General features: G+C 40.5%; 1 protein-coding gene across 4 annotated transcripts; it reads left to right on the top strand.

Annotated features, from left to right (window-relative positions):
* mff (mitochondrial fission factor) lies at positions 1–26641 on the top strand. 4 transcript variants are annotated; one of them, XM_033031977.1, is made up of 8 exons: positions 1–234; positions 2418–2635; positions 7454–7617; positions 8799–8887; positions 12797–12967; positions 18031–18093; positions 23683–23767; positions 25414–26641. In XM_033031977.1, the coding sequence occupies exons 2-8, from the start codon at positions 2422–2424 to the stop codon at positions 25543–25545; spliced, it is 918 nt and encodes a 305-aa protein (XP_032887868.1). In that variant the 5' UTR covers positions 1–234; positions 2418–2421; the 3' UTR covers positions 25546–26641. The 4 variants fall into 4 exon arrangements, with proteins under 4 accessions (XP_032887868.1, XP_032887869.1, XP_032887870.1 ...); XM_033031978.1 differs by lacking the exon at positions 18031–18093; XM_033031979.1 differs by lacking the exon at positions 12797–12967 and having other exon boundaries at positions 25414–25545.

Below are 26641 nucleotides of genomic sequence, written 5' to 3'. Positions count from 1 at the left end.
CTTCCAGTACGGAAGCCTGTCCGCGCCAGACCAGCGCGACCGGTAGCTTCGCCTCCGGTCATTTTGCCGTCAACCGGACTCTGGAAATGGTTTCTGTTGCGTGAGAGGGAACAGCGACGGGCGCTCGTAATTCCCGAGCAAGGAGTGGCCGGAGCTTCCCCCACCCCCGTCCCCTCAACCTCTCCGGGTGGGAAGCCGCGGTTTGCGAACCGCCGCAGTCGGTGTGGAGCGGAGGTAAGTGTAAGGCCCGGGGGAGGGGACGACGAGCCGGCTGTAACCCCGGGGAGCGGCGCCTGGCCCTGTGCGGGCACAGCCTCCCCACACCGGGGGCGTCTGTGACTGGAGAGCGGGCCACGACCACCAGGGCACGGGGTCAAGGTCGGAGCCCAACGCAGCCGAGGGTCAGCAGAGTTTAATTGTCATTTGTACCGACAGACGGAGCAATTACATTCTTCCATTCAGCAACTTAACTAACTTGCTTGCAAACCCATAGATAGAAAATAGACACACATAGAAAAGAAACAACAATTTAGTATATTCATAACCCCAACACGATTGTAAAAATACCCGATACACATATATAATAGAACATAAACAACAGTAAATTCAATAACCCCAACACTATTGCATAAATACACAATACACATAGATGATAAAATATAAACAAACAATTAAATAAATCAATAATCCCAATACTACTGCAAGAATACCTGAAGTCTTTAGTTGCAACAAAACACAGTTCATAATTGAGGTTAGACACAAAATGCTGGAGTAACTCAGCGGGTCAGGCAGCATCTCTGGAGAGAAGGAATGGTTGACGTTTCGGGTCGAGACCCTTCTTCAGACTTCATAGTTGAGGTTAATGTTGTGTAGTGTTCCACACATCGCCGGCTGTTCACATTGACATCAAACGGTGAAACAGATCCAAAAGGGGACGACTTTGGATGTTGGAGGTGAGGAGAGATGTAAAGCAGTGGAGAAGTGTCATGGTGGAGATGTCAGGTACAGCGAGGGCAAGATCTGTCACCATTAGTAAAAAGGGAACTGGAATCTATTGAGGTCCCAATCGTAATTTGTGCGCGACTCCCCGGGGAGCAGGTAACAAGAAGGATGTTTTTAAAAACTGAAACAAAAAGGGCTGCTGCTGGCTCTAGTGTTTGTATTTCTAGCCAATTCCTTGTTTTTTTCAGAAGTCTCTGCAATAGTAAAGGTTTAGTGGACTGCTCCAACATGAAGGCAAATGGCATAAAATGGAATAAAAAAGGAACTGTTTATATCAAATGTACACACAAATTGCTGGAGTAACACAGTGGCTCAGACAACATATCTGGAGAAAATGGACTGATAATATTTTGGATCGGGACTGTTCTTCAAACTGTTTGTAGGAGTGGAGGGAGGGGTGAACTGGAAGCCAGTAAAAACCGGGACAAATCTTGCCCAGAGTAGGTGAATCGAGGACCAGAAGACATAGGTTTAAGGTAAAGGGGAAAAGATTTAATAAGAATCTGGGTACCCCCGAGGCCGATGATCAGTGCTCAGGCATCCCCCTTTCAAAAATGACCTCAGACAAGGGGGTTCCCTGATAAGCCGACTGGAGATAGGTGTGAGCCCAAGAGGCATACATTGTTTTGAATTGTGGAGCTGGCTAATGGATGTTTAGTGAAGGAAGGGGGGGAGAGGGATTATTTGTTACCTAAAATCAGGGAATTCTGCTGGGAGTGTCCCGGTGAACGGCGAGACGGGCATGTCCCAGCAAGCAGGACCAGGCCCTCCAGCAGGCCGAGTGCGCCATCCGATACGCACGGCTCACACACCGTGGTTTCATTGTATTCATAGCATAGATGATTCTCTAACTCCAGATTATGAAAGTATGAGTGCATGAATTGGAAGACCAGTTTATCACTCGGATTATCATAGATGACGAACATCACTATTTCATCCAGCCTGCTGCCTTAAATCTTTCTCCCTGTTTACTCCTGAAAACCCAAACCCTTCTTCCAGCAGGTTTTCACGCACATTTCATGATTTATTCTTGACATTGTTGAAAGTTGGTTGACTAACATTTTTCTAAATTAGAGATACTAACTTATGGTGGTGATATGTATTGTTGCCTGAAGCGACGCATACTTCCAGTAGCAAAGTCTGATTCTATCATAGCATACTTTGAGTGTAGAGATGTAGCATGGAAACGGCCCTTCAGCACACGCCGACCTTTACTATTTGATAAGTTCACCCCTCTGGTAAAGTATGATGATCAATGACATGGTGGTATGTGCAGGATAAAAATGGGTGGAATACAATTTGTATTATATTATTCTGTTAGATAAACTTCAGATTTTTCAACAAATTTTTTAACTAACTTCAACATTTTTGTTTGGTTGAAGTGCTTTATTCTAACAGTCGTTATTCCTTTCCAGTATTATGAACGTGGCGTCATTTCCTTCTCCCACCAGTGACATGGCTGAAATTAATCGCATCCAGTATGAGATGGATTATACTGAGGGTATCAGCCAGCGGATGAGAGTCCCTGAGAAGCTTCAGGTTGCGCCAGGGTCTGCAGAAGATAGGTGGGGAAAAGGAGACTTTCCGAGCACCACAACTGTAATGGAGGTACCAGAGAGGATTTTTATTGCAGGTACTGTATTCCTGGTTCAAACTGAAAGTTTCTAAATGTTAAGTAACTTATGACATTTAATTTAAATTAAACATAACTTAAAAGCTCCTTTAATGACCTTGTGACCCAGTCCCAAATGCATTCCAGGCAATCAAGTTCCTTCAAGGCATATTCACTGTTGTCCCTTATCCAAGATTTTGGGAGCCTGCACTTCTCCAAACCAGACGAATTTGTTCAATGCTGCCAATATATCTGGATGTGATTTATTTTTTACTCCTTATTTGACCTGAGAGAGCAAGACTGTCCTGATCAGGAAGCATTTTTATTGCAATGAGTGTTAGTCACAAACAGCTTTGGACATGAGTAGTAGCAAGAAGTAACTGATTTTCAATTTTGGGTAAGGAGAGGAGGGAAAATTCCTCATTTAAAAATAAACAAATGGTTTAATATGTTCGAGATTATGCCATTTTAATGGTTGATGTGGCAGCTTAAAAGCACTGGCTATCTCTATTGCAAGGCATAGAGTCATACGGTAGACACAAAATGCTGGAGTAACTCAGCGGGACAGGCAGCATCTATGGAGAGAAGGAATGGGTGACGTTTCGGTTCAAGACCCTTCTTCAGACTGATGTAAGGGGAGTGGGCGGGACAGATAGAATCTTTGGGTAGAATGTAGTCAGAGACAGCAAGACTGGTGGGAGAATTGGGAGAGGATGGAGAGAGAGGGAAAGCAAGGGCTATTTGATGTTCGACGTCAATGTTCATACCGCACATATCTAAGCTATCCAAGTGAAATATGAGGTGCTATTCCTCCTATTTGCGCTGGGCCTCACTCTGACAATGGAGGAGGCCCAGGACAGAAAGGTCAGATTGGGAATGGGAGGGGGAGGTAAAGTGCTGAGCAACCGGGAGATCTGGTTGGTTAGTACGGACTGAGCGGAGGTGTTCAGCGAAACGATTGCCGAGCCTGCGCTTTGTCTCACCGATGTACAGGAGTTGACACCTGGAACAGTGAACACATTGGAGGAGGTTGCCTGTGAACCTCTGCCTCGCCTGAAAAGACTGTCGGGTCAATAGACAATAGGTGCAGTAGGCCATTCAGCCCTTCGAGCCAGCACCACCATTCAATGTGATCATGGCTGATCATCCCCAATCAGTACCCCGTTTCTGCCTTCTCCCCATATCCCCTGACTCTGCAATTTTTAAGAGCTCTATCTAACTCTCTCTTGAAAGCATCCAGAGAACCCGCCTCCACTGCCCTCCGAGGGAGAGAATTCCACAGACTCATCACTCTGTGAGAAAAAGTGTTTTCTTGTTTCCGTTCTAAATGGCTTACTCATTCTTAAACTGTGGCCCCTGGTTCATTACGCCCCCAACATCGGGAACATGTTTCCTGCCTCTAGCGTGTCCAAACCCTTAACAATCTTATATGTTTCAATGAGATCCCCTCTCATCCTTCTAAACTCCAGAGTGTACAAGCCCAGCTGCTCCATTCTCTCAGCATATGATAGTCCCGCCATCCCGGGAAAGAGTCGAGGGGGGAGGTAAAGGGATGGGTGTTGCATCTCCTGCGGTTGCAGGGGAAAGTACCTGGGCAGGTGGTGGTTTGGATCAGAAGGGACGAGTTGACTAGGGAGTTGCGGGGGAGCGGTCTCTTCGGAAAGCAGAAAGGTGTGGAGATGGGAAGATGTGGCCAACAGTGCGAACTCGTTGGAGGTGGCGAAAATGTCAGAGGATTATATGCTGAATGCGACGGCTGATGGGGTGGAAGGTGAGGACAAGGGGGACTCTGTCCTTGTTACGAATGGAGGGAGGGGGGGCAAGAACAGAGCTGCGGGATATCGAGGAGACCTGAATGAGAGCCTCATCTCTAATGGAAGAGGGGAACCCCCGGAGATCTCCTTATTCTTTAGGAAATGGGGGGGGGGGGGGGGTTCCCCTCTTGCACATCGGCGAGACCAAACGCAGGCTCGACGATCGTTTCGCTCGACACCTCCACTCAGTCTGTCGGGACGACAGATGGCACAATGGGCTAAGTGTTCGGCTGTCAACCGGAAGGTAGCCGGTTCGAATCCCGCTTGGAGTGCATACTGTCGTTGTGTCCTTGGGCAAGACACTTCACCCACCTTTGCCTGTGTGTGAATGTGTGTGAGTGATTGGTGGTGGTCGGAGGGGCCGTAGGCGCAGATTGGCAGCCACGCTTCCGTCAGTCTGCCCCAGGGCAGCTGTGGCTACAGAAGTAGCTTACCACCACCGAGTGTGACTGAGGAGTGAATGAATAATGCGATGTAAAGCGCCTTGAGTATTAGAAAGGCGCTATATAAATCCCATCCATTATTATTATTATTATTATTATTATTATTAACCTACCTGATCTCCTTGTTGCTCAGCACTAACTCCCCCTCCCATTCCCAAACTTCAAATAGCCCTTGCTTTCCCTCCCTCTCCATCCCCTCCCCCTTCCCAGTTGTCCCACTAATGCCCCATCTACACGTGCCAACTGCCCGCGTTTAGCCCATAATCCCTCTAACCCTTTCCTATCCAAAGCTCCTGTGTGAATTTTGGATCTCAAGCGCAAGTTTTTCACACAGAAAAAGTTGCCCCTCAGATTCCTATTAAATTGTGCCCCTTTCACCTTAAACCTATGCCCTCTTGTTCTTCATTTGGGTAAAAGACTCTGTGCATCTAACATATCTATTCCTAGTTTGGTGCCTCTATTCCATGCATGAATGCAACTGTTAGATAACTACATACTTCCAAGCAGATGCAATCATAATATAGAATGACTAGTTCTATTGTGATTTTGAATATTGCCATATCACCCAAGAAATATACTAGTTTCTTTGTTAATGTGTCTGTTAAAAGCTGTCCTCAGGCACCTGGGTTGCACTGTGATGAGTAGTTATGTTTTCAAGAAAAAGAAAGAACTTGTTTCTGAAATAGGTCACTCGTTCATCTGCTTTCAATTGTGATTTGCAATCATGAAATGTATTTTTAGTTAATTGATTTAGTTAAAGTATTAAGTTAAAGTATTTTATTTTGAATGGTAGCCTGTTGTTTCTTAGTTATTTTCCCTTTGAGTGGAAGGGGCGGAATTATTCATTCTAGGCTACTACAACTTGGATAAAACATTACAAAGTTATCATTGGCATTCTCCACCTTGAGAGTGGATAATCCGGAAATATTTTCTATTTAAAAGAGGTTCATAGACAATCCTGGCTTTTATTGTTTACTTGTCTTTAAGAAGTTACAATAATGAGCAGAGATTTCAGTGGATAAGGTAAGATTTTAAAATATTCAGGATTTATAAAAATAAAAATAGAGCTTGTTTTCCTCCTATATCCCACTGACGATGAAGTCTGGTCTGTTGTGATATCTGTAGAGTTTACACTGTCTCTCTGTGACTGCGTGAGTTTCCTCCAGGTTCAACAGTTTCCTCACGCATCCCAAAGACACATGATTGGCCACTGTAAATTACTGCCCATGTAAGTGAGTGGCAGAGACTGATGGGAATGTGGGAGAAAAAAATGGGATAACTATATTAACATGAATGGCTGCATAATAGTGTGGACTTGTGGGCCAAAAGGGCTTTTCCATGTTTTATCACTTTTCATCATTATCATTCTCCCCATTTCTGCTGTTACTTGTAATTTAGAGTCATAGAGTGATACAGTGTGGAAACAGGCCATTCGGCCCATCTCGCCCACACCGGCCAACAATGTTCCATAACCTTCCAAACCTGTCCTATCCATGTACATGTCCAACTGTTTCTTAAATGATGAGATAGTCCCAGCCTCAACTACCTCCTCTGGCAGCTTGTTCCATACACCCACCACCGTCTTTGAAAAAGTTACCCCTCTGATTCCTATTAAATCTTTTCCCCTTCACCTTGAACCTATGTCTGCTGGCCCTCGATTCCCCTACTCCTGGTAAAAAACTACCTACCCGATCTATTCCTCTCATGATTTTGTACACCTCTATAAGATCTCCCCTCATCCTCCTACGCTCCATGGAATAGAGACCCAGCCTACTCAACCTCTCCCTATAGCTCACACCCTCTAGTCCTGGCAACATCCTCGTAAACTTTTCTGAACCCTTTCAAGCTTGAAAATACCTTTCCTATAACATAGTTCCCAGAACTGAACAAAATATTCTAAATGTAGTCAGCTGATCTACATCGGTGATACCAAACGTAGGCTTGGCGATCGTTTCGCCGAACACCTCCGCTCGGTCCGCAATAACCTATCTGATCTCCCGGTGGCTCGGCACTTCAACTTCCCCTCCCATTCCGAATCCGACCTTTCTGCCCTGGGCCTCTTCCATGGCCAAAGTGAGCACCACTGGAAATTGGAGGAGCAGCACCTCATATTTCGCTTGGGCAGTTTATACCCCAGCAGCATGAACATTGACTCCTCTGTAATTTCCGGTAGCCCTAATTGTCTCCTCCCCTTCTCAGCTCTCCCTCAGCCCTCAGAGGCTCCTCCTCTTCCTTTATTCTTCATGCCCCCCTCACCCTACATCAGTCTGAAGAAAGGTTTCGACCCGAAACGTTGCCTATTTCCTTCGCTCCATAGATGCTGCCGCACCCGTTGAGTTTCTCCAGCACTTTTGTCTACCTACAATATTCAAAATGCGGTCTTACCAACGTCTTATACAACTGCAACATGACCTCTCAACTTCTATACTCAAAATTATACAATGAAGTATAATTCTTACCAATTCTTGATACGTGGTGGCATTTGTTTTGTTTGTAGTTGTTTTCAAATTATTGGATCACTCTGCATGTGTTCTTTCCAATGTAATTGCACACTTATAAAGCATGGCTGTTCATTGCACTAGGTGACCAAAACCATTCCAGGCCAAGAGATTTGGACCTTATGACATCAAATCTTACAGAACCTTTGGCATTGAAAACGCCCCCGCGTGTCCTCACTCTAACTGAGCAACCTTTAGACTTCTTGGACCTTGAGCGGCCTGTTACTGCAACTCCACAGACCGAAGAGGTGAGTGGTTAGTGATACAAGCTCTTGTCCATTATAATTGTTGCATTATTGTAAAATTAATTTACATGATTCATGTACCAACTACATATACAATATTCTGTCACTTTCATTTTTACCTGTGAACATATCCATCCTCTGAAGTAGCCAGGGGATCATTTCCCTTCTGAAAGCAAAGTTACCAGAATGTTCATGTGGTGGTAGTGATTACTTGCTTTGACATGTTTTTTGTATTTAATAGGAAACTGATGAGCTGACATTTGCAATTTGACAATGCTTTAACAGGAATCTAAATATCTTTAGTGAGTTATCATTTGGAGTTAGTTTGTTTAGTTCCGTTAGAATTCTGGTCAAGGTTGAACCCCTCTCTTCTAATCGCACCCCTCAACCAGGAAGTCACTGTCGAGTCTGTTCTAGATACGTTTTTACATGTTTAAGTGTGTCAAGACAACCAAGAGCGTCGAGAATACTTATCTGCCCCAGGTGTCATCCAAGGATGGTATGTGACATGCTGTGTTCTTTAGTGTATTTAATTAATTTGGACTGTGCATTTCCCTTGACCTCAAAACCCCAAATTTCCTGTTATAAGGGGTTTTATTTGTTTAACGTGCTTCCATCCACTATTACTGTAACACCATTGGCAAAAGATCTTAATAATAATAGTTTGTTTTAATCGTTAATTTGGTGAAGAATGTTCCATTGATATAAGTATTTGTTATTGGCTGTATTGGGCTGAAATAAGTATTGGTTCTTGAAGCAATTCATAGGAGCAGAATTAAGCCATTCGGCCCATCGAGTCTACTCTGCCATTCAATCATGGCTGATCTATCCTTCCTTCTCAACCCCATTCTCCAACCTTCGTCCCACAGCCTTTTGACATACTTACTAATCAAGAAGTATGGGTTACTGAATTTTAAAGAGAATAAAATCTGAAGGAAAGTTTTTAAAAACTGTCTTGTAAATGGCAGGGAATGGACAGAAAAATAATTACAGCTAGTGAGGACATTGAAGTTATTCATAAGCATAGTTTGTTTTTCAACTTTTTTAGTAAGGAAATATCTTGGGTGTTGAAATCTTCCTGTGGAAGAAAGAAAGGTTAGGAAAGTATTTGCTTTTGTTCTTATCTAGGAAGTCATTAAACAAATCTAATCGAACATTCTGCTAACTGAATCTTTGTTCTTCAGGGTCGCTCACATACTCGTTTACGGAGGGAGCGTTCAATGAGTGAAAATGCCGCCCGACCGAATGGGCAGCTTGTCCGAACAGAGTCCATGTGAGTAGATCTCCAGTGATCTACTGGATCTCCAGTGATCCAGTTTCAATTTAAACGTTACTTTTGGTGTTCTTTTGTTATTTGCCGGGTAGTTCTCAGCCTAGCTGATAGTTTGACAGCAGATGGAGTGGTTGAAGCTTCATGTATCATCATTTATAGGTAAAAGTTTAGAACTTGAATATGTACTTTTTTACATGCTTAAAAAATGTGTTTGAGCAACACGTGTTTCAAAATAGCGGCAAGCATTTTCTGACACTTGTTCTAAATTGTATTTGGTTAGTTGTTGAAATAGACATTTCATTGATTCTGACCAAAGTTTGCAGAATTAGGCTATTCGGCCCATCAAGTCTACCCCGCTATTCAATCATAGCTGATCTACCTTTCCTTCTCAAACCCAATTCTCCTGCCTTTGCCCCACAACCCCTGATGTCCTTACTAATCAAGAATCTGTCAATCTCCGCCTTCAAAATATCCGTTGACGGTTTCCACAGCCGTCTGTAGCAATGATTTCCGCAGATTCACCACTCTCTGACTAAAGAAATTCCTTCTCATCTCCTTTCTAAAGGTACGTCTTTTATTCTAAGGCTATAGCCTCTGGTTCTGGACTCTCCCACTAGTGGAAACATCCTCTCCACATTCACGTTATCCAGGCCTTTCACTATTCGTCAAGTTTCAACAAGTCTCCCCTCATCCTTCTAAACTCCAACAAGTACGGGCCCAGTGCCTTCAAACGCTTATCATATGTTAACCCATTCATTCCTGGGATCATTCTTGTAAACCTGCTCTAGAACATCTCCAATGCCAGCACATCCTTCCTTGGTTATGGAGCCCAAAAACAGCTCACAATTCTCCAAATGTGGTCTGACCAGTGCCTTAGAAAGCCTAAGTATTACATCCCTGTTTTTTGTATTGTAGCCCTCTCGAAATAAATGCTGGCATTGCATTTGCCTTCCTTACTACCGATTCAACGTGCAAATTAACTTTATGCGAATCCTGCACCCAGCGTTCCCAAGTCCCTTTGCACCTCCAATTTCTCAATTCTCTCCCCACTTAGAAAATAGTCTACGACTTTAGTCTTGCATTATTATACATGCCTTATCCCCTATATTGAAGCTGCACAACCTTTTCCTTAATTCCACATCTAGAAGATGAAATGTGGTTAAATTGTTTAAAATTACTAATTTTATTGTTTGTTTTATGATATAGTATAGGCCATTGAGCCTGATGCGATTCAGGTGATTTTACAATTCTTAATTATTTTTGTTTCTTCCACCCCATTGTCATATGTCACTGTTTGAGTTTAATTTGTTAAATAAAAGAATAAGCAATAGCAGAAAAAAAATGTCTCGTGAAAATCACACTAATGCTGTGGTTTAAATTTAAAGATGACAAATTATGGAAAGATTGTAGTTAGTGATATTGTATCTGAAAGGACTATCCGTGTTCTTTGGATTGGGTTGAACGAATAAGATTTTCTTTGATCAGATGAAATTGTGAAATTTGGGAATATGATCCTTCATTGGTATCTATGTCGAAAGATATTTTTGAAACTAGTTTAATGAAGTAGTTGGTCTCTATCCAACACATGGCTAGTTTAAAAATATATATTGTTAAACTTATTAGTATTGACAAGTAAGCTTAATGATTTTGTTAACTGCAAACACTAAGTTTATTTCACTTACTAATAAAGCGTGTAGGGTGGGGCGAAAATGTAGAAACAAGGAACTGCAGATGCTGGTCCACCAAGGAAAGACACAAAATGCTGGAGTAACTCAGCGGTTCAGGTATAACCTGGAGAATGTAGACAGGTGACGTTTTGGGTTGACATTTTGTGCCTTTCTGTGGAGAGAATATATTGCTTAATTTTAGCAAAATCCTGAATGCATTTAAGATTTTGCTATAAATATCGTGTCTGCCGTACCAACATCTTCACCCACCCTACACCCTAGCAGTTCATTTTTTGGTGATTTATCATGTTTGAAAATGAGGGTGGGATAATTTTTATCCAAATCGGGTCATTCTGATGTATTGAATAATTCATTTAATTTTGTATATGTATCAAGTGACAGATATTACAAGATGCTCCTCATTTTCTTTTTGTTATTGGCACCGTCAACAATGCCAATGTACTAATATTTAAATTAATATTAAATTATACAATTGTAGACTAGTAGATCAGCTGAAACCAAATAATTTCATAGATGGGAGAAGCCAGCTATTTATTTTAATTAGTTCTGAAACAAATTTGTATTGACCTTGCCCTTGTATTCATAGAATTAAACTGCAAAATAGGCAGCTTGATATTCCAAAGTGATCTTTCATCATCATTCATCTTACATTAACATTCATTCCCAAGAAATTTTAATTTTGTTAAACTCAATAGACCAGGAATGGGACAAGTCAAGTTATCAATTTAAAATGATTGTGGTTCTTTAATCTAATTTTCACCAACATTTTGTTTTTGTTTTTAAAACTTTCCACTGCGCTTGTTTTTAAAACTTTCCCTACGCTGGAACTTGTTAGGGGAATGCTTATTTAACATACTTCATGCTTTTAACATTTAAAAGAAAAACAATGAAAAAATGGCTCTTATGGCATGATTCTTAAAGACCTTGGACACTTTTCTTTAATATACCCTCTGCAGAAACACAAAGTTTCATTATTTACTTGGTTGAACCTTATAACATTTGGCTAGATATGTTATAAATTTCACTCCTGTTTTTAAAAAAAGGTGAAAATCAGTGGGATTCTCACTTGGTGATCACTGAGATAGAAAGAATGAGTAGCAGCTACATAACTGCCTCATCGATCATTGTTTTGCCACTTTGCTTTTCTTCCATTTGGTTTTGAATTAATGCTATCCTGTCTAGCAATAAATAGTTTCCAGGATTTGTATCTAGAATGTGAACACCTTTGTTTAATTTTGGTTATACCTTCTATTCTAGTATTTGTTAGTACTCATGTTTTTACATCCATACATACCAACTTTAAATTCTTCACTCATCCGGTGAAAAATTGGCAATTGGCAAGCACAAAAGTTTAAATCCATTGATCTCTCTTCAGTACCAGCTTACTGTGACAGTAAATGGTTGTGATTTACTAGGCTGCTCTTAAACTATTGTATTTCCACAAACTAATTTTTCTAATGTGGAAACCCAATTGAATATTTACTACATCTAAAATCCAGAGGATAATTTATTTCTAAAGTAACCCTTTATTTGTCACGTGTTTATTTTGGACTTTGTTCATGCATTTTACTTCAATCAGTTCGCTGACTTTAAATGTAAATTGAGGGAAAATAATGAACTTGGGTATCACATATATATATTTGTCTTTTAAATTTGCAATATTGCTATTTATGGGCTGTTATGCACGACATATTCCTAATTTCTTGTAATCCAAGTGATGGCAGGAATGCAAGCCAAGAGGATCTCTGAGAATGCTTATGATTCAAAGTAGACATTGATTTGATTTAATGGATTGAAATAAATCCATTGACTTTGAAACATTTCTTTAAAAAATGCACATTACAAAATGCTGATGGAAGGGTGTGGGAGGACAAAACTGGGAGATAAATCTTGTGTTAGTGTTGCTATTATGGATAAAATATACTCTGGGAATTCTCTTGGCATTGCCCACTTTGCCTGCTTTCAGTTTTAGTTGAAAGAAGAAATAGTAATCCATACTTTGCTGATATTTTGAAAAACACTATTTTAAAATATGGGCATATCAAAAATAAATCAAATAGATTAAACTTAGCAATAACATGCACTATATTAAGAACTTGGAAATAATAAGGATACTCGTATTCTTCAATGTCACTCATGAAGCTCGTTGTCTGAAATTCATAGATCTGTCTGAATCTGATTTCCGTGTTTTTCTCTTGCTCTGTTGTGTACATATGAACAGTGTGACACCAGCCCCCCAAACTCAACCTCAGCCTCGTCTTTATCCTCCACTCATCTCCTCTGAAGATGGACCAAACGCATACTCTCCTCATGGCATTTTGTCAGTAATCCACTCCACCACCCGTAGGGCCTACCAGCAAGTCATGGACATGCTAGATGAAAATCGCAGAAGGTGATTGGCTGTTGGACTTGTGTTGTGCTGTGATACAGTTGAGGTTACTACTTTCTTTCCAAAGGCTTTCCTTTCCATAATGTGTGCATTTAGAAACGGTTTATGCCTAAAACAATGTTGATATTTATAAGGTGGGTCCAAAATTCACTTTTAATTTATTGATTGTAAAGTACATTTTTTTCTACAACTTTCCTCCATTGAGTTCATGGTGCAATTAACTGGAGGACATAGAATTTGGGAACAGATTACATGCTGACTTCAATGGAAAAAGCAGATTCCAAAAAAAGAAGTAAAATGGATATCCTTTAATTAAGTAAAAGTTCTCTAGTATTGAGTGCCTATTGTCCTAGTTTTAGCTTCTAGTGTAATGGTGACTTGGCCAAAACAAATAATGACACCTATGTTTAAAAAGACCCATTAACGCATTACATACACGTTCTGCATTCTACCTGGTGCAATTTGCATTCACTGTTAAACCCACTGGCCCCATGCCACACAACTGAAGATGCAAGAAAACAAAGAGAAAGCCTTAACACAAATTTAGGAAAGAGCTTTGTGAATATCCTCACTTTTCCAGACAATTATGTCTTTTAGTTAACCGGTAGGCTTATTATTATCTTTCACACATAGCTTTTCCACGATCGATAACTTTCCGATCATAATTTGTCTAGAGGTGAAGTTTGTGTCGGCCAGGATTATCGCTTTTCACCATGTAATAAAGCTCTGTGTGTGTGTGTGTGTGTGATGTCAGGTGAGAGCAAGATTGTATTTCTACTATGAGCCCTTCCTTCTTTCAACTCCTGCTTATTAACAATTTAGAATTGTGCCTTGTACATAAATAACACCCCGTTAGATAAATATGGCATCATAGAATTATCTCTTCAAAGGAGGATGGAATTGCATGGCATCCCAATTTTAAGCCCGAGTCAACACTGACTCTATAGATTTTGTTGAATCCAACATTGCTGCGTGTGGTCTGTACTTCAGTGCAATTCTATGTAGCTAATGATGTGGTTCTTTGAAATCAAGTGTTGTGCTCTTTATATTGCCTACAGTGAAAAGTTTTGTTTGCGTGCTAACCAGTCAGAAAAAGAATAAACATGAATACAATCAAGCCGTCCACAGTGCGCAAATACAGTGCCCTCCATTATGTTTGGGACAAAGGCCCATCATTTATTTATTTGCCTCTGTACTCCACCATTTGAGATTTGTAATAGAATAAATCACATGTGGTAAAGGGTTTAAGAAGGAACTGCAGATGCTGGAAAACCGAAGATAGACAAAAATGCTGGAGAAACTCAGCAGGTGAGGCAGCATCTATGGAGCAAAGGAAATAGGCAATGTTTCGGGCCATAACCCATCTTCAGACTGATGTGAGGGTGGGGGGGGGGGGGGGTGGAGGGCAGGAAGAAGAAAGGAAGAGGTGGAGCCAGTGGGCTGAGGGAGAGCTGAGAAGGGGAGGAGAAAGTAGGGACTACTTGAAATTAGAGAAGTCAATGATCATACCACTGGGGTGCAAACTGCCCAAGCGAAATATGAGGTGCTGCTCCTCCAATGTATGGTGGTCCTCACACTGGCCATGGAGGCCCAGGGTAGAAAGGTCGGATTAGGAATGGGAGGGGCAGTTGAAGTGCTGAGCCACCGGGAGATCAGGTTGGTTATTGCGAACCGAGCGGAGGTGTTCGGCGAAGCGATCGCCAAGCCTATGCTTAGTCTCACCGAAGTAGAACAGCTGACATCTAGAGCAGCGGATGCAATAGATGAGGTTGGGGGACTCCCCCGCTCCCCCCCCCCCCCCCCCCTATCCCACCTTTCCCCCTCCCCCTCCCCCCCCCCCCCCCCCCCCCCCCCCCCCAGAATGAGCACTGATAGTTAGAATCATCCCTTGCATGAGGAAGAATAACTGACTGTTGAAGACCAATCATCCCAACTCAGGACATGATGGTAGGAATTCAGCAAGGTAGACTTCTAGGCCTCTTCAGTGACTTTCCCTCCATCTTATGGTCAGAAGTGGGAATGTTCACTCATTGTTCAATTTAATTCTATTCACAACTCCGCAACAAGTGATCTGTTCCATGTCTGCAAGTAGCAATACCAAGATAAAATTTAGGCCTGGACTGACAGTGCCAGGTAGCATTAACTGACAACCAGATTCAAAAAGATTGCATCGCTGTGAATACTCAGCAGGTTAGGTAGCAACATGGATAACCCTCATTTCTGTTTCTGTTTCTATAGATGCAACTAGATCTGCTAATTATTTTCAGCACTTTCTGTTGTCACCTAACAATGTTGACAAATACTTTTGTGGCTTAATGTCCATTTAGAACACGAGGTGGTCAAACCACCTGCCCTTAATATTCAAGTTCTCCCACCATTGAGGACCTGGGTATGGCCAGAATCTCAACTAGACCATCCTGCAATTCGGGTATGGGTGGCCTGGCACCTCGTGAGTCTCAAGCCTTTTGATAATGGTACAAATCAAGAATACACAATTCCAACAACTCTCAAGTAGCGTGATACAATTCGGACAAAGCAGCCTGCTTGACCAGTGCCCTATCCACTCCCCTCAACAACCCTTCCAACACCAGCATGCTGCAGGGTGTGCCAATTGGACCACTCCTATAGCAGCTCCCTAATATCCAATTTCTGTCATAAAATAGGACGGGAAATTGAGATGTGAGGGGAATACCACCATCATCAGGCTCTTCTCCAAGTCACACAGTATCATGACAGAATTGTTTTTCCCAATCTTATTATTGCTGGATCTAAGTCTAGAAACCCACTGCCAAACAATTTAGGATGCACTTCAAAAGAATGGCAGAGTATTTATCAAGAATTTCAAAAAGGTGGCTCACCAGCACCTTCTGCAGGTGAATTAAAGGATGAACCATATATATCAGTCTTGCTGTTGCTGCCCAGATTCTGAAAAATTAATTGTATTTTAAAAAATCACCGATTTTCTTCACGACAAGGTCTGGAAGGATGACTGAGGCTCATATCCTCGAGCATGGGAAGCTATGGAGTATGAGAGAAAGCTGGGAAGAGGATACATGTAGATCATGATAGGCTGATGATTGAAATGCCATAAAAAAAATTATCAGCCTGTAATGGGTTTAATTGACTTTAGGGTGAATTGAATTCGACTTTTGACTGCTAATAAGATATTAGACAATTCTTAAGTACAAGAAGTAAACTTTTAAATGTGCTGTTTTTTACTTGTTATACTCACTGGCAGGAAAATTCCTGATTGATTAGTATTTGTGGTTACTAGTATTGTGGTTATCTAAAGTTACTGGGTGCTGCTTAGCAATACATTTTGGCCTTCAACAGTTTTGGAATAAATAATGTTTGGGTACCCCTTTCTATTTGTGTAAAAAAAAAAGGCAGGAACTGGCCATACTGCCTAACTTCCTCCAGCATTCAGTAAGGTCACAAACTGATCATGCACCCCATCCTCTTTCACATTGACTCCCAACGATTTGTCATGCTAATACAAAGCCTGTTTAAAAAATCATGTAGCTCATATCTGACACTTATATACTACAGATCCAGCACTTCCTCTAGCATTCGGTAAGATCACAACTGATCATGCACCCCATTTTCTTTCACAAGATTTGTCATGTTGATCCTTAAAGTCAGTTTAAAGTAATTTTATGATAAACACAGTCGGCAACATGTTATTGTACTGTTCATACTAGCCCAGCAAAGTAGAAAGGGGAGCTCAGTTGTGTAGATGGAATGGAATAATTCTGTTTTCGCAGGGCCACTACATATCAATTTATCAAGTATTCAATTCTGCTTTGGAAACCAAATGGTCTCGTTTCTCATAGGACTTGTGTTTCAAGCATCTCATTGGGGATAATCTTGTATGTTGAGGAGCTAAATGGTCACCACATGTTCCATACAGGTTTGAAATTCTACAATTTATTTTTTGGAGGGAATTCATGAAAATATAAAGGTGAATTTTGGACCTGCCTGTCATGCCTATGATATAGTGTAATTTCATTTTGCCTGTATTCGTTTATTTTTAAACCTTTGCTTTCTATACATGCAATGTTTTCCATTTGTAGCAGGGACTATTCTGACAGTGTCAATGTTTGTCGGCATAAGTTATAACTTTTATTTAAACATTAAAGGTACTGCAGATGATTTATATGCTTTTGTTGTGTGCTGTACTAAGATAGCAAAGCAGATCATTGTATTTCATAAATCCAGTTATGTACAGGAGCTGAAGAAATATGAAAGCAAACAATAATTCAAATGGATTTAACATGAGAGAGAGAGAGAGAGAGAGAGAGGGAGAGGGGTGTACTTGCCATCAAGATAGTAAAATATATGATTGACATTAACAGACAGAAATTAAATTGCTTTCTGGTGCATTTCAACAGTTTCATATACATCATTTCACTATTTTTGAAGAATATTGAATATGTACTATCTTATAAAATGTACTCTCAATTCCTCAAACAACCCCTACCCCACCAACCTAGTGTGTTTTTTGAAGATTAGCCTTGTGCATTATGCATTTGTAGAGCATTTGATAAAGCATTAATATGACTGTATTTATGAAGACACAGTGTAGAAACTCCAACCATGTCTTGAAGTCTTGCTGTATACAGGCGAGTGTCCTTGTCAGATGGAGGTAAGCAATCATCGTAGCCTACTGATTAATTTAGCCCAGAATCGTTGGACAAACACTTGGAAGATATAACAGGTAATCTCATTCAGTTATTCCAATTGTAGTGATAGCACAAAGAATTATATTCTTACAAGGCTGTATTGTAGAGGCTTCATGGAACTACCATTAAGGCTGTACAGTTTTTAGTAAAGACATAATCACATAGTAAAGACTTTCTTTTTCTATTTTTTTCTGCAATATTAAATGCTCTATATAAATGCTACTTGTATGTCTTATGACAGGCATCATTATCTTTTAATAATCCGAGACCTGTCTGTCAATGTCTATTTTATTCTTTTAAGTGTACTTAGTCCTGGCCTTTTAGCCATTCTACATCCTGAATACTCTCATCTGTCCTAATTGTCTCTTTTTCCCTGGAAACTAGAACAATACTTCGTGGAGGGTCAACTTGTGCTATTTCATCTAACCCTCTGCTTGACACTTCCAGGTAAATATGACCATTTACAGCCTTGATTGCAGCCTTCACTATTAGCCTATATTCTTTTCCCTTCTCAATTTTGGAATCTGTTTCTCATTAGAAACTTGTTGGAGCTGGTTATACAAGCAGTAGAAGGATAAATTATTAAATCTACAATGAAAAGGGGAAAAGTTGGAAATACTCAATAGTTAGAGACAAGTTGGAGGGCGACAGGCAGCATGAAGCTCGGGACCATCCTTGCAGAATGAAGTGATTACACAAAGAGTATCTCAAATCTAAGTTTGCCGCCTTTGTTGCATAGTAGACCAGGTAATGAGCAGTGCACACAGAACATTACATTGGAAGGAATACAAGTGAATCACAGCTTCTTGTGGAATGTTTGAATGCCCGGATGGTGGGATGGGAAAGGTAAATGTGTGAGGAGTAGGTGTAGGTCAAAATGAAAGAGTGAACCAGAGAGGAGTGGAGAAAGCAGTTTGTTTGAAATGTTCCGTTTATTATTGTCACGTGTACCAAGGTATAGTGAAAAGCTTTTTGTAGCATGTTATCCAATCAATGAAAAGATTATACATGGTTACCATTTTATATTGTTTACAGGGGAGAAGAATGGGCCCAAGACAAGTATTTTAGGCTTGATAACAGGAACATTTAGTGCAAGATAAGGTCTGGTTAAAGATAATTCAAAAGTCTCCAATGTATCAATAGCAGATTACTTGGTCATCATCTTGTTAATATGTGTGGGCCCTTGCCATGTACGGACTGACTGTAGCTCATTCGCTGATACAATATTGACCACACGACAAAGAAGTACATTTGGAACCCTAAATCTGTGAAAGATGTAATGTAAATGCACATCTTATATTGCCACAAAATATAAGCGAGGGAATCTGAAGTGTTACTCACATTTACCACAATATATCATATCAAGAGACATTGAGAACAGCAGTTGTCATTTGATCTGTGCTTTTCATCCCACAAACCATATAACCATATAACAATTACAGCACGGAAACAGGCCATCTCGACCCTTCTAGTCCGTGCCGAACACATAATCTCCCCTAGTCCCATATACCTGCGCTCAGACCATAACCCTCCATTCCTTTCCCATCCATATAACTATCCAATTTATTTTTAAATGATAAAAACGAACCTGCCTCCACCACCTTCACTGGAAGCTCATTCCACACCACTACCACTCTCTGAGTAAAGAAGTTCCCCCTCATGTTACCCCTAAACTTCAGTCCCTTAATTCTCAAGTCATGTCCCCTTGTTTGAATCTTCCCTACTCTCAGTGGGAAAAGCTTTTCCACGTCAACTCTGTCCATCCCTCTCATCATTTTAAAAACCTCTATCAAGTCCCCCCTTAACCTTCTGCGCTCCAAAGAATAAAGCCCTAACTTGTTCAACCTTTCTCTGTAACTTAGTTGCTGAAACCCAGGCAACATTCTAGTAAATCTCCTCTGTACTCTCTCTATTTTGTTGACATCCTTCCTATAATTAGGCGACCAAAATTGTACACCATACTCCAGAATTGGCCTCACCAATGCCTTGTACAATTTTAACATTACATCCCAACTATAGTGCAAAAACCTCATTACATTTCCTTTAGATAGATGGGGCTTAGATTAGTTTATTGTCACGTGTACTGAGGGACAGTGAAAAGCTTTTTGTTGTATGCTAACCAGTCAACAGAAAGACTATACATGATTACAACTGAGCCGTCCGCAGTGTACAGATGCGTGATAAAGGGAATAACATTTGTTGCAGGGTAAAGTCCATTTAAAGATAGTCTAAGGGTATTCAATAAGATAGATTGTAGCTCAGGACTGCTCTCTAATTAATGGTAGGATCAGTTTTGTTTATTGTCACGTGTACCGATGTACAGTAAAAAGCTTTTGCATGCTATCCAGTCAGCCGAATGATTACAATTGAGCTATTTACGATGTATAGATACATGATAAGGGAATAACGTTTAGTGCAAGGTAAACCAGCAAAGTCCAATTAAGGAAAGTCCAAGGATCACCAACGAGGTAGATAATAGTTCAGCACTGCTCTCTGGTTGTGGTACGACGATTCAGTTCCCTGATAACAGCTGGGAAGAAAGTCTCTGAATCTGGTGGAAGGGTTTGACAAGGAGAATCATCCTTGTTTTGGGCAGAAGGAGAGGGAAACAGAAAGAAATGGATCGGATGCATTTCAGAGCCCTGACAACTGTGGTGGAAGAGAAGTTTCGATTAAGGCAGGAAGAAAACATATCAGAAGCACCAATGTGGAAAGTGTCAGAACAGATCTAATAGAACCAGTGAGACCGAATAAATGGGATGGATTCTTTACAGGAAAAAGAGTGAGAGGAAATGTATTTGAGGCAGGTGTGGGAGTCTCTGAGCTTGTAATGGAAATTGGTCACTATCCTATGCTCAAAAATAAAGACGGTGAACTCTGGAAATGATAGAGAAAAGTCAGGAATGGAACATAGAAATTTGCGACCAGAGTGAAAATTAGCCGATTTTGTTTTTTGTACGCTACGTCAATGTTGATTCATTTTGTATTCTGTTTTCTTTAGTGATCACAATGAAGGCAGTTCTTACTTGTCAAATTCATACCACTAATAATTTATTGAGTAAAAATAATTAATTTGTCATCAACTTGCAATGTTAAGCCATATGAATAGTAGGAAATGGAAGCAACTTCAATAATAGACTGTAACATGCCTTACTTATTGTGTTGACTAGAACCAAAACCTGGCCTGGTTGCAATGTATGCAAGTACATTGCATGAGGCTGCCTGCTTTTATTTTTTGTAAAATGAAAGATACAAATTATTTTACCATGTTCTCATTTATCTGGTTGAGTGTCTAGATTATGATGTGTGTAAAGTGATGTTCAAATCTATTGGTGTTGCAGGGAGAAGCAATTAAGTATTAATATTCTTTCTGAAATATCTGTAGGAAGAATTGATGCAAATATAGGTTGGTCAAGGTTTATGTAAGATTCTTTTCAACAAATTTTCACAAATAAATTATTGTGGAGATGGAAATGCCAATTAATCAGGCATGCCGAATTTATTAAGATCAAGTTGATTGTTGCATTTGGAGTCCAGTAGCTAAGGGAGGGTAAACACCAGGTAGTTTCTAGCCTATTTCTATTGAATAGAATTCTTGCATATCATAGAGTGATACAGTGTGGAAACAAGTCCTTTAGCCCAACTTGCCCACACTGGCCAAAAATGTCCCACCTGCCAGTGTTTGGTTCATATCCCTCCAAACCTATCCTATCCATGTACCTGTCTATCTGTTTCTTAAATGTTGGGATAGTCCCTGCCTCAACTACCTGTATAAGCAGCTTGTTCCATGCACCCACCTTTATGTGAAAAATATACCTCTCAGATTCCTATTAAATCTTTTCATCTTCAACTTAAACCTATGTCCTTAGGTCCTTGATTCACCTACTCTGGGCAAGAGACTCTGTGCAACTATCATCTTCCTGAGGTTCAGAATATAAACAACATTAATTTGGCAACTGTCTGATTGTTTGTTTGCTAAATAATAGATTTCATTCCCATACTCAAGAGCACTAATTCCTCCATCTGCAAATGTAATACTACTTGGGGCAACACACTCTTCTACTAGATCAGGTCGGTTTATTCTCATTCAAGAGACAATGAAATTCATAATTCGTGTGAAGTCACAGTAAACAGAATATTTAGAGTAATGATAAATACAACAATAAATACAGTCATGTGTGCCAAACGGCCAAATAGTACAAGATTATAGTGCAAAATCCGAATAGCACTAAGCAATATTAAAATACAATAATGGAATAACCAAGCTCACTTGAGTAAAAGTATGTTGCAGCACCTCTGGGAATGGGGTGTGAGAGAGATGCGTGGTTCTGGAGTTGGTTAACAGTAGAGGCATTCATGCTTTCAACCTCCTGAATCTTCCCGTAGAGGCTAGAAGAGAAAAACGAGTATGACCAGGGTAGCAGGCATCCTTGAAGATACTTCCAGTCTTACTGATGCAATATTCCATGGAGAGATTGGATAGAAGCAAGTGTTCCCTGTGAAGGACTGGACAGTATTCGCCACTCTCTGCGTGGTCAGGCAAAGGAGCAGAGCACTTGTCTTACCAGGATGAGATGCTTCCTATCAGAATGCTTTTCATACTGCATCTGTATACATTTGAGAATGCTCGTGAACATACAAGGGACAAAGCACATAACCCCGAGGAGCACCAATATCGAGGGTCAGGGTGGAGGGAATATTATGACCAATTCTAATCTATTGAGGTCTGTTGCTTAAGGTCCAGAAGCCAATTGACAATTGAGGGCACAAGGCCAAAGTCTAGTGGTTTTGGGATGAGCTTATTTGGTATTATGGTTTTTAGGCCTGAGCTGCAGTCAATGAATAAGATCCTGACATAAGTGTTCTAATAGTCAAAGTGATCCAGACCTGAATGTAGTGCAAGAGAAATGGCGTCCACCATATTTTTCCCATGCACAATTTGCAGAGGATCTAGATTGTCTGGGAGACTGGCACAGATGTGGACTAGTACCAAGCTTGCAAAGCACTTGGTTATGGTTGAAGTCACAGCCACCGGCAGTAGTCTTTGAGACCAGTCACTTCACTTTTCTTGGGGACTGGAATGTTAGGGGTTTCCTTGAAGCAGATGGGGACACTGGACTGCTAAAGTGAAAGATTGACGATGTCAGCAAAGACTATGGCCATTTGATTGATGCATGTTTTCAGAACGCGTCCAGAGGCTCCATGCAGGCCGGCCGCTTTCCAATAATTTATCCTTGTGAAAGTAGATCAGACTTCAACATGGGACAGAGCGAGTGAGGGATGTGCCTAGATAGTACATGTTCAAAACAGGCTTAGAAGGCACTGAGCTTGCGGTTAAAAATGTACTGTTGCCAGAGAGCACCCCCCCCCCCCAAATTGTATTCAGCTCCTGCCACGGTCACCTGTTATCTGCTTAATTGAATTGAGCCTGTAGCATATTTTGGAATTTCTCTGGTAGCTTTGTGGAGATCATACTTGGCCTTCTACGGGAGCACCATTTTTAAATCCTTGGAACTGGACCTCAGCAGAGTGTAAATCGGGGTTTTTGGTCAGAATAGACCCTAATTGTCCGTCAGAACACGGTCATCAATGCTTTTCTTGATGAAACGGTAACAGCTGCGGTGTACTCATTTAGCTGGATGAACTGTAATCCAGTCCCCTGACTCAAGGGTGTCCAGGGAACTCTGCTTCCAATGCTGTATTACTATTTTCATTGGTGTCTCGCACTTCAGTCTCTATAAGCTAACAGGAGCAGAACAGACTGATGATCGGACTGGCCAAGATGAAGGCGAGGGATAGAGCGATCAGTATACTTGACGGTGCTGCAGCAGTGGTCAAGAACGTTAACACCCCTTGTGAGGCTGGAGACATGCTGATGGTGTTTAGGGAACTAGAAATCAAAATGGATGACGAATAATAAGTGATAGCTGTCATGATATGACACAATTTCACCATTTGCAGATATTTCTCTTTTGATAAAGCTGAATAAAGCTAATTGTTAATATGAATGTAAAGATGATCTCATTTTGTCTGTAGGTATAGCCTTTCCAGTTGTGAACCTACATTGGAAGGAACACAAGATGATGTGGCACTTGTGGATTCTATTTCCTTACGAAGACAGGTACTGAACTAAATTAATTTCTAAACCCTGGTGTCATGGCTGTATTGAGTAGATGTATATGGAGGTATGGATACTGGCAGGTTATTTGAGGAGCATCATTGACAACTGCTTGGTGCTGTGAATATCTTTGGTCCCAGAAACTCAATTCCCATTCATCATCACTCATCCGCAAATAAAGCAGACTCTTCACAAATTGCACCATATTTGACTTCAAGTTGAGCGTTTGTCATGATGTCTACACTCCAATAATATGACTGCCTATTTCCACCCACAAATGCATCCCTGGCTCTCATTTTCTCATTCATATCCAGATTTGATTATTCCATCATGATCCCACCATCTTTTCCTCATTCTATCCTCCATAAGCTTCAGGCCGCCACATACTAACTGTGCCAAGACCTATTCACCTATCGGCTGACCTACACTGGCTCTCTGTAAACAGCCCGTTTAATTGTAAAATTCTCATCCTTGTTTTCAACCTCCTCCATGGCCTCATCTGTCTTAATATCTGTAATCATCCCAAGCCATCAAAATCTGACAATACGTGCAATTTCCAGTTTGTATTACATGATCACCTGCTACCAAGACTGGAATTGCCTTTTCAAATTCTTTACTCATTGAAGGCTACCATTTTGATTAAGCTTTTGGTCAATTGACTTAACAACCATTGAGGTTCAATATAAGTTATTATTTAATTATTATTTAATAGCATGCCTGGACGTCCTTGTACACCGGTCACTGAAAGTTGGCTTACAGGTACAGCAGGCAGTGAAGAAAGCTAATGGAATGTTAGCCTTCATAACAAGAGGATTTCAGTATAGGAGTAAAGAGGTTCTTCTGCAGTTGCATAGGGCTCTGGTGAGAGCACATCTGGAGTATTGTGTCCAGTTTTAGTCTCCTAATTTGAGGAAGGACATCCTTGTGATTGAGGCAGTGCAGCGTAGGTTCACAAGATTGATCCCTGTAATGGCGGGACTGTCATATAAGGAAAGATTGAAATGACTAGGCTTGTATTCACTGGAGTTTAGAAAGATGAGGGGGAATCTTATAGAAACGTATAAAATTTATAAAAGGACTGGACAAGCTAGAAGCAGGAAAAATGTTCCCAATGTTGGACGAGTCCAGAACCAGGGGCCACAGTCTTAGAATAAAGGGGAGGTCATTTTAAACTGAGGTGAGAAAAAACGTTTTCACCCAGAGAGTTGTGAATTTATGGAATTCCCTGCCACAGAGGACAGTGGAGGCCAAGTCCCTGGATGGATTTAAGAGAAAGTTAGATAAAGCTCTAGGGGCTAGTGGAGTCAAGGGATATGGGAAGGCAGGCATGATCACAATGAATGGCAGTGCTGGCTCGAAGGGCCTAATGGCCTCCTCCTGCACTTATTTTCTATGTTTCTATTTAGTCTTTTGAGATATTTTGCTCTTTTAAAGAAGTTTGTATGAATCCAAGTTTCTTTTTGAGCTAAAGGAAGAAAAATGAAAGAATGCGTTTGCTATTACTACACCTATCGCTCCCATTGTATTAAAAATATCTTCTTGCGGTAAAAATACATTTCAAACACTTCTTTTAACCTGCATCACACAGGATTGTTTGGAATATTTCTCCCTGGTGTTAATTTTTTTTTTTTATACTATCTTTTCGTCAGATAATTAAACTGAATCGTCGGCTCCAACTTCTTGAGGAAGAAAACAGAGAACGTACTCGCCGGGAAATCATTGTGTACTCAATAACTGTCGGGTTCTGGCTGATCAATAGCTGGCTCTGGCTCCGACGTTGAGTGAGCATTGTATATATCAAATCTTTTGCTAAATGAACAACAGTTTTCTCAAAAACAGTTGCTGCCACAAAGGTTTTTGCCTCTTCTGTACCAAGATAGACTTTCTCTAGGTGGTTGCACTGATTGCTCACTCCATATAACATGGAGAAAGGAATCATGTGGGCGAAAGAATATATTGTTGCCTCAAATTTAAATATTTATTATTATCTTACTTTATTAAAACCCATTTTGCATGTCAGTAATTAGGCAATGTGTAGCTTCCACGAGTTTTTTAAACATGTAATTGAACCTGATGTGTGAGTGACAGTAGGTCCAGGGGAACATTACAGAACAGCACAGGAATAAAGCTCAAGGTCCATAAAAAAAAATCTGACAGAGAGAATAAATTTAAAGATTTTGAGAGCTGTACATGTCAATGTCGAGAATTGTATTTTTCTTCTATTTCATTGTGAAATGAAGTAGACTTCCTGGTTATGGGTCCTTCATATATTTTTTTGCATTTCTTTTGCTTGAAATTAAGTGGGCCAAGACAAAACTCTTGCGTTCATCAAAAATATGTACCACAATAATGATTTTTTTATTTGAATGTTAACATGTGTGGCAATCGTCATTTAAAAATATGACTTGCTTTTGATCAATTACCATAACACTGCAGTAATATTGCCAAAAAAGTTCTTCTGACTTGGGTGGAAAGCAGAATGTATTTACTATGAATGCTGAAAGAAAACAGTCATTGTGTAGCCTTGACCTAAAATATTTGATTAATGTTTGGATTAAACAAATGTTTAGTTTATCTTTATGATTTTGACCTGCTGATATACAAATTTATTGTTTTGACCTAGTGTTGAAGGCATTTATTGAAGGAGCATTGAATGCAAATATAATATTGTAAAGAATGTTTTTCTAGATTTACATTGTGTTAATCTTTTATGTGGCATTTTTTTTTCCTATTTTGACTTTTTATGTGAACACGCTTGCACAGGATTATCAGAAGTACAACTATGTGTGTGTATATATATTTGACTACATACAATGTGGCTGTAAAGAAAATTAAATTTGAATATTGTGGTTTTCCCCCACGTTGATTGAGTGACAA

Source organism: Amblyraja radiata, chromosome 13 (genome assembly GCF_010909765.2).
Source record: "Amblyraja radiata isolate CabotCenter1 chromosome 13, sAmbRad1.1.pri, whole genome shotgun sequence".
Classification (NCBI taxonomy): Eukaryota; Metazoa; Chordata; class Chondrichthyes; order Rajiformes; family Rajidae; genus Amblyraja; species Amblyraja radiata.
Note: the sequence above shows the minus strand (reverse complement) of the source record. Positions and strands in the feature narration are given on the sequence as shown.

Excerpts from the sequence above, each read along its gene's own strand:
- mff (XM_033031977.1), top strand. The coding sequence starts at position 2,422 with ATGAACGTGGCGTCATTTCCTTCTCCCACCAGTGACATGGCTGAAATT. Across the intron at positions 8,888-12,796 it reads CTTGTCCGAACAGAGTCCAT|TGTGACACCAGCCCCCCAAA; the intron begins GTGAGTAGATCT and ends ACATATGAACAG. Across the intron at positions 18,094-23,682 it reads CCTCTGCTTGACACTTCCAG|GTATAGCCTTTCCAGTTGTG; the intron begins GTAAATATGACC and ends TTTTGTCTGTAG.